General features: G+C 36.7%; 1 protein-coding gene across 1 annotated transcript in view; it reads left to right on the top strand.

The window, feature by feature from the left end:
- LOC129411509 (WASH complex subunit 2A-like) overlaps positions 1-2,548 on the top strand; it is a 15,710-nt gene extending 13,162 nt beyond the window's left edge. The window contains exon 17 of the mRNA XM_055162453.1: positions 2,252-2,548. Within this exon, the coding sequence (XP_055018428.1) occupies positions 2,252-2,548 (297 nt within the window). The remainder of the gene's footprint in view (positions 1-2,251) is intronic.
- Positions 2,549-8,266: the final 5,718 nt, after the last annotated feature.

Below are 8,266 nucleotides of genomic sequence, written 5' to 3'. Positions count from 1 at the left end.
TCTGGGACATCTGGGGGCTTCCGCTTCTTCTTCCGCCACCTGCTCCAAGACTCTGAGTCAGACGAGGACTGAACTCAGCCTCTGAGACTCAGAGCTTGGCTCAACGCGGTGACTTTTACCACCTTTAACCGCGGCCATCATCCAATTGATTTATTGATTGATTTCTTGATTTCAAGGAATAGATTGAAGGGAAGGAATACTATGTAGGATTTCAGTAAGCAACAAACATTGGTGATAAAACATAACATTTTCTTGTTGAGAAAATGTTATGAACCTGTCATTCTTATTCTGAATTCAAATCTGAGTACTGCAGTTTTACAGAAATTCCTGCATAGTACACCTTATACTTTTTGGGCATAGGAGGGTCAGAGTTCAGAGAGTGTGTTTTATAGTTTTTTTTTATTACTATTACTATTAGAAAAAGTCATAGATTTACAAAAAAAAAAATACAAAAAAAAAGAAATGCAAAAAAAAAAAAAAAAAAAAAAAAGTACACAAAAAAGTAGGGAATACTATGTAGGATTTCAACAAGCAAACAATAATAATAATAAATAAATAAAATAATAATAATAGTAAATACATTTTACTCTTTCCACTGACTAAAATCTAATTAATGTAAAATTTTATTTGAGTACTACAGTTTGACAGAAATTCCTGCATAGTACATCTTGACTTTTTACTAAACTGAGTGTTATAGTCTTTAAGTAGGAAAAAAGCAAGGATTATTATGTAGGATTTCATAAAAACTTTGATGATAATATGTAAAGTTTTATCATTGACTATATTTTAATTGAGTGATTGTTAACTATCTTATCTGAATTGTAAAACATGTAACACGCGGTTGGGCCCCAGGTTAGTTTGTACTGAAAAAGTGAGTTCTAACTGATACATTAAATTTAATCAGAGTACTACAGTCTGACAGAAATTCCTGCATAGTACACCTTGCATTTACTGTAAACTTGTGTTTTTCTGGGCATAGGAGGGTTAGCGGTGAGAGTGTGTTTTATAGTATTTAGTATTACATTTGTATATAACTGTGTTATACAAAAACAAAAATATTATATTTAAGGCAGTGAGGCCGTATTCTCAACAACTGCAAATCTCATTATATTAACTATGAGAGAATAATCTTAAAGTGTTGAGGTGTGGCTTTGTTCACTCACATCTCCTGTTTTTGTTGGGTTGAATTCACATTGTACGGCCTGTAAAGTACCATTTCAAATCAAATGTGTATTTTACTGAAAGTCTTTGTGAACAGTCTCTTTGGAGACTTGTACTATTTTGAATGATTGTATCTGGAGATGTGGGTTTGTTCACTAACTCACCAGTCAGTGGGACACTCCCTGCTTCTCCTTTTTTTTTTTTTTTTAATAGTCTTATGTGTTGATCATTAGTTCTAAGCTTTTGTAAACACTGAAGACTGTTCAGAAATAGTGATTTTGGTTGTTCTGAATGACTGTAATTATTTTGATTCAACTGTAACTGAATGATTGATGTTTTGTTTGAGAAAGTATGTACATTGGGTGTTTGTTTTGTTGTTTTGTAAAAGTCAGTGAACACGCTCCCATCTCTGCAGTTGAAGTTCTTGGCAGTACATTTTTTTTTTACACTACTGTTAAGAATTGTAACTGCAGAGACGGGAGTGCATTCACCGACTCTCCAGGGAACAGTCCCTGCTTCTACTCTCTAGGTTTAGGTGTTTTATTGTAAGTCATCTTGACTTGTTAAAATCATTTGACTCTAATAATACTAAACATGAGGTAAGAAATAATAATTCCATAGAAGCTTATTCTGAATGTGCACATGCTTTAACGCTGTTTCTGTTTCTGTTTCTATTTCTGTTCACATGGTGACTGGTTTGGAGGGGCCATCTGAGCCCCATGGTCCTGAGATCTGATGAAGCTGACAAGAAAAAACGTGGCTCTAGAAGATGATGAACAAGAGATGGAGCTGTCGAGAAGAACCATGTCCCCAGAAGAAGAAGGACAAGAAGCAGATCTGACCAGATGAACCTTGTTTCCAGAAGATAAAGGAGCTGATCAGAAGTGATGTGATGAATCTGACAAAAAGGCACCAAGAACAGAACAGAATGACTTGATGAAACTGACCAGAAGAACTGTATCTCCAGAAGACATGGGCAGATTGGGACCAAAAACGGCCCTGGAATTTTCTGCCACAAATCAAGCCATGGTGGAAATTGAGGACCGGTCTACGCACAGATGGCCATTCTGGGCTTTTCCTGAATGCACAGATTGCCAGTCCGCCGCTGCCAGAGGATGAAGCATATGAGCTGATCAGAAGTGATGCGATGAAGCTGATGAGAAGACCCATGTCTCCAGAAGATGAAGGACAAGAGCTGATCAGAAGTGATGGGATGAAGCTGATCAAAAAACCAAGGGCAGACACACGGTGGAAATTGAGGACCAGGCTTCTGATCAGAAGTGATTTGATGAAGCTAACCAGAAGAACTGTATCTCCAGAATTTTCCCCCATAAATCCACCCATGATGGAAATTGAGGACAGGTCCACAAGCAGACAGCTGTTCTAATAATAAATAACTCTAATAATAATAAACATTAGGTAAGAAATAATAATTGTATAGAAGCTTATTCTGAATGTGCACATGCTTTAACGCTGTTTCTGTTTCTGTTTCTATTTCTGTTCACATAGTGACTGGTTTGGAGGGACCATCTGAGCCCCATGGTCCTGAGATCTGATGAAGCTGACGAGAAAAAACGTGGCTCCAGAAGATGACGAACAAGAGATGGAGCTGTCGAGAAGAACCATGTCCCCAGAAAAAGAAGGACAAGAGCTGATCAGAAGTGACTTGATGAAGCTGACCAAAAAAACCAAGGACAGACACATGGTGGAAATTGAGGACCAGTCCACGAGTGGACGGCCTTTCTGGGCTTTTCCAGAATGCACAGATTGCCAGTCCGCCGCTGCCAGAAGATGAAGAATATGAGCTGATCAGAAATGATGTGATGAGGCTGACGAGAAGAATCATGTTTCCAGAAAATGAAGGACAAGAGCACATCAGAAGTGACTTGATGAAGCAGACGAGAAGAACTGTATCTCCAGAAGATAAAGAACAGGAGCTGATCAGAAGTGATTTGATGAAGCTGACCAGAAGAACTGTATCTCCAGAATTTTCCCCCACAAATCCACCCATGATGGAAATTGAGGATCGGTCCACAAGCAGACAGCTGTTCTGGGCTTTTCCAGAACAATTCCCAGTCCCCTGCTGCCAGAAGGTGAAGATCACGAGCTGATCAGAAATGATTTGATGAAGCTGACGAGAAGAATCATGTCTCCAGGAGATGACAACCTGAGATGGAGCTGATCAGAAGACCACACTGAAAGGATGTACAGGAAATTAGTCAATAAACAAGTTGATTTGGAATTCTTATGTCATTTTATGCCAAATACTTTTAGAGTACATGTACATTGTATTTTTTATTAGAATTTACTTAAAGGGGCATTATGCAACTTATCTGATGGGGGTCTGCTACCTTCTTGTCTCCATGGAGATGCTATTCCTTTAACTGGAAAGTTATACAGTATATCACTAAATTTATCTATATAACATATTATAAGTTATAGCTGTTTAAAGTGCGTGCAAAACATTATTAATGTGAGACTTGTCACTCCACAGATCTGACTTGTAACTCCACCTGGGAGCATTAACATTTTGTCTTTATAGAGATAATTTGGTTTACTGCAATACTACACGTCTCCATGGAGACAAATCAGTGGCTTACCCTTCAAAAGACATGGTGTCATAGGTTCATAGACTGGTTTGAATGGTGTTGTTTTGCCCAGATCTTAGTGTTCACATCTTAGTGTTCACAGCCTCAGTCCCACAGCAGACATTTGTGTTTAGATGTGTGAATCACACAACCAGCCACAGCAGAAGAAATCAAAATCAGAAAAGTTGTATTGCCAATGTCACTGAACAAATGCATGAATATGTGGCCTATACCTACCAGAACCATGAACTATGACCGTGCTCCTTCTGGTGCCTCAGATGTGAGTGTGCCCAAAGGAGCAGTGCTGTGTGGAGGGGCCTGGACAGGGGACAGACTCCATTCCCTGGTCTCTATGATGACTGTGTGTCAGCAGTGTTAAGTAACAGGGCATGGACGTGATCTACTCTAGAGACACTGGCAGAAGCTTCAGGTACACTCTAGGTACCATACTAGGTAGATATATTAAGTATACAAGCATGGACACATATTTACACTTTTTTGTACTACTCCATTAAATGTCAATAACCTTAATAAACCTTTTTCTTGTCTTGTTTATTGAATAAATAATATAATTATTTTTTAAACTATCCATAAAAGTACAAATATGAAATCCACAAGACACGATCGAGGAGAAGACTATATGCCACTCACAAGTCACTGTGCTTTATGTCAGTGCAGGGCCCTTTTGAATAAATTCACTACACACAGTTATATTGTTCTTCATATAGGCTAAATATCTATAACTTTTAGGCTACACGTAAAACGTAATTTAATGATTATTCTCTATTGCCTATTAGGCTACAGAGGTAAAATTATTACAGCAAAGCACCTACCCTTGTGTCATGTTCATATTATTGCTGAAGAATGAGGCTTATTTAATGTTTAATGATTCTTTTTTAATACGTCATAATAACAGTGAACTCACATGTACATGTACCACTACTAGTAAGTCTTTATTTCTATAGCATTATTCATTCACTCTATACCCTGGTGATGGTAAGCTACTATTGTTGCCACAGCTGCCCTGGGGCACACTGACAGAAGCGCAGCTGCCATGCCACTCAGCGCCATCGGTCCTTCCGCACACACACACACACACACACACACACACACACACACACACACACACACACACACACACACACACACACACACACACACACACACACACACACACACACACACACACACACACACACACACACACACACACACACACACACAAGCGCAATCGTCTGTGGCCCATCATCCAAAAAGCATGAGAGCAGAAGAAGGTGGCTTACTTCGTTGGAGGAAGAGCATACGTTGATAACAGGGAAATACACTTGCTGTAATATACTGTTCAGACATTTTCAATGGGGAGAAGCTCTACTCTCTTGTGTTACTACTCTGTGCCTTTAAGTTAAGAAGGTATCGTTCCAACTTTTATATTTCACTGTCAATTTAAACATTTCACAGTTAAAATGTATTTCCGTTAATGTTCGAGGCTTAAGAATCTACTACTGCTATTACTAAGCGCAAGGCTGCTTTTCTTTATGCAAAAAACTTTGATGCAGACTTATGTTTGATCCGGGAATCTCACTCTTCTGACGAAGACTATAACTTCTGGAGATCACAATGGGGAGAGGACATTTGGATGTCACATGGTAATCACCATTCAGCAGGAACTCTTACTTTGACGCACAAATTCAACGGGAAGGTTATCTTTACACAAACAGCCTTAAATGGACACTTCATTCTTCAGGTATTATATTACAATAACCAATTATTTCTGATGGGTAATATATATGACTATACAAATGTAAAGGAAAATAAAAAGTTATTTCATGACTTAAATACAGCAATAGAAAGCATTTTAGAAAGATTTTCAAATTTAAAGATAATATTAGGAGGGGATTTCATCTGTACACCCAGTGATGATGTGGACAGGTGCCCCAGCAAAAATAACATGAATGTATATTTAACAGAGTTCATGAATGAAAGAGGGCTAATTGATATGTGGAGAACAAATAATCCACATAATATAGAATTCAATTGGAAAAAATAGAAATGGTACACTACAACCGAGAATAGATCTCTGGCTTGTCTCGGAATCGATTTCACACTTACAATGCAAAACAGAAATTATTCCGACACCTCTAACAGATCACACAAAGTAATTGCACTAACTATACATTTTTCAACAAACAGAGAACCTCGTAGATGTCCGGCCTATTGGAAATTGAATAACACCCTGTTGCTAAATGAAAATGTGTGTGAACTCATAAAAAACAAAATTTCAGAGTACTGCAATTTAGCTGAAACGGAAAAGAAAATATATTAAAAAAAAAACTGGGAGTTGTTAAAATTTGAGTTGAGAAAAACTACTTATGGAAACTGGAGCAAAACTGAAAAAAGAGAAGAAAAGGGAAGGAAAATTATATAATTACTAAACTCATATCCATATCCTCTATCTTACCAGAAAATATTTCTGAAGCACAACAAGCTGAATTATTAACGCTTCAGTTAAAACTGGATAAGATGTATATAAACAAAGCTAAAGGAGCTTTCATACGTTCAAAAGCAAAATTGTTAGAAGAGGGTGAACAAAATTCTAGTTACTTTTTTAAATTAGAAAAACAAAGACAAACTAAAAATAGCATAAACAAACTGTCCATTAATGGGGTTATTGTAGATGACCCAAAAGTAATATCTAAGTCCTGTGAAGAGTATTATAAAAATATATACAAATCCAAATTCTCAGTCACTCACATGAATGATTTTTTTAATGAAAGGGGGCAATGTGAAACTATTGAGGAGGCAAATAAAAAAATCTGTGACTCACCAATTACGCAGGCTGACATTTTAGAAGGCATCAAGAAACTTAAGTTAAACAAATCTCCTGGCACTGATGGGCTAAGCTCTGAATTTTATAGAACTTTTTCCACTGAGCTTGCTCCGTTTTTATTAAAGGTCTTCTTAGAGAGCATCGAGAAAGAACAGCTTCCTCAAACTATGTGCCAAGGACTAATCACCTTAATTCCAAAACCACAAAAAGATACCTTAATTTTAAATAACTGGCGTCCCATTACCCTACTTAATAATGATTACAAAATCCTAGCTATCTGCCTGGCCATCGAGTTAAAGAAAATACTAACTGATATATTTGAGGAGTCGCAGAACGGCTTTATGAATGGTAGATTATATCATTGACAATATGAGACTCATTCTCGACATTTTTGATGATTCCGATCTTATTTCAGAAAACAGTTTCATTCTATTTTTGGACTTCCAAAAAGCATTCGACTCATTAGAACACCAGTTTATGCTTAAATCTCTTGATTTATTTGGCTTTGGTGAGCTTTTTAAAAAATCCATTTGCACCCTGTATACATCTGGGAACAGCTCTATAAAACTGCCCCATGGAACAACTCATAGATTTAATATAGAACGTGGAATACGACAGGGCTGCTCAATTTCTGCTTTTCTATTTTTGTTACCCATGCAAATTTTAGCCAATTATATTAAGAATAGTGACCTTAAAGGAATATCCATTGCAGAAAGAGAAATCTGTTTAAGTCAGCTTGCTGACGACACAACCCTCTTTTGAAATGATTGTTCTCAGGTAAACTATGCTATCAACTTATTAACCACATTTTCCTTAGCTTCAGGACTCAAATTAAACCTTTCCAAATGTGAATTACTTCCCATCAAATACTGTATTGCCTTACATATATCAGGAATCCCGGTGAAACAAAACTTGAAATACTTGGGTGTTACTATCATAAAGGAAGAAGACAAAAGGCAATGTGAAAACTTTAACCCTCTTGTGCATAGAATTCAAACTAAATTTAACATGTGGCTTCAAAGAGACTTAACAATCTCAGGTAGAATCCTCCTCTCCAAAGCTGAAGGGCTCTGTAGTCTAGTCTATGACAGCTCTGCCCTTGATGTCCCAAAAAACATTAATGCACAAGTAGACAAAATCTTATTTGATTTTATCTGGAAGAAGAAAACACACCTCATTAGAAAAAAATGTAATGATTAATAATTTAAGTAATGGTGGTTTTAACATTCTAGATTTTCAGACTCTACATTCCTCTTTCAAAATTAAATGGATTGAAAGATATTTATTGAACCCAAATTCATTATGGAATTTCATTTCAACACATATATTTGATGCATTAGGAGGTTTACATTTTATTCTGAGGTGTAATTATAGCATTGACAAGCTTCCAATTAAACTTTCTAACTTTCACAATCAGCTACTGTTATGTTGGACTTTAGTATATAAGCACAACTTCTCACCACAAAAATATTACATATGGAATAACAAAGATATATGCTTCAAACACAAATCTCTTTTCTTCTTTACAATTTTCCAGTAATGCCAAAAGAATATGCAACTGTTTTTGACCCATTCCTTCAGGAGTGAAAATGCTGATGTCCACTTATGTACATCTTTCTAATGATGACTCAACTAAAACAGAACTGTTTTATTGGTAACTCTGTCCGGTTTTTAAGCTCTAAAACAAATA

Source organism: Boleophthalmus pectinirostris, unplaced genomic scaffold (assembly GCF_026225935.1).
Source record: "Boleophthalmus pectinirostris isolate CB_2022bp ecotype Guang Dong unplaced genomic scaffold, ASM2622593v1 HiC_scaffold_5, whole genome shotgun sequence".
NCBI lineage: Eukaryota > Metazoa > Chordata > Actinopteri > Gobiiformes > Gobiidae > Boleophthalmus > Boleophthalmus pectinirostris.
The sequence above is the reverse complement of the archived record's forward strand: the minus strand, read 5'-3'. Positions and strand labels throughout refer to the sequence as shown.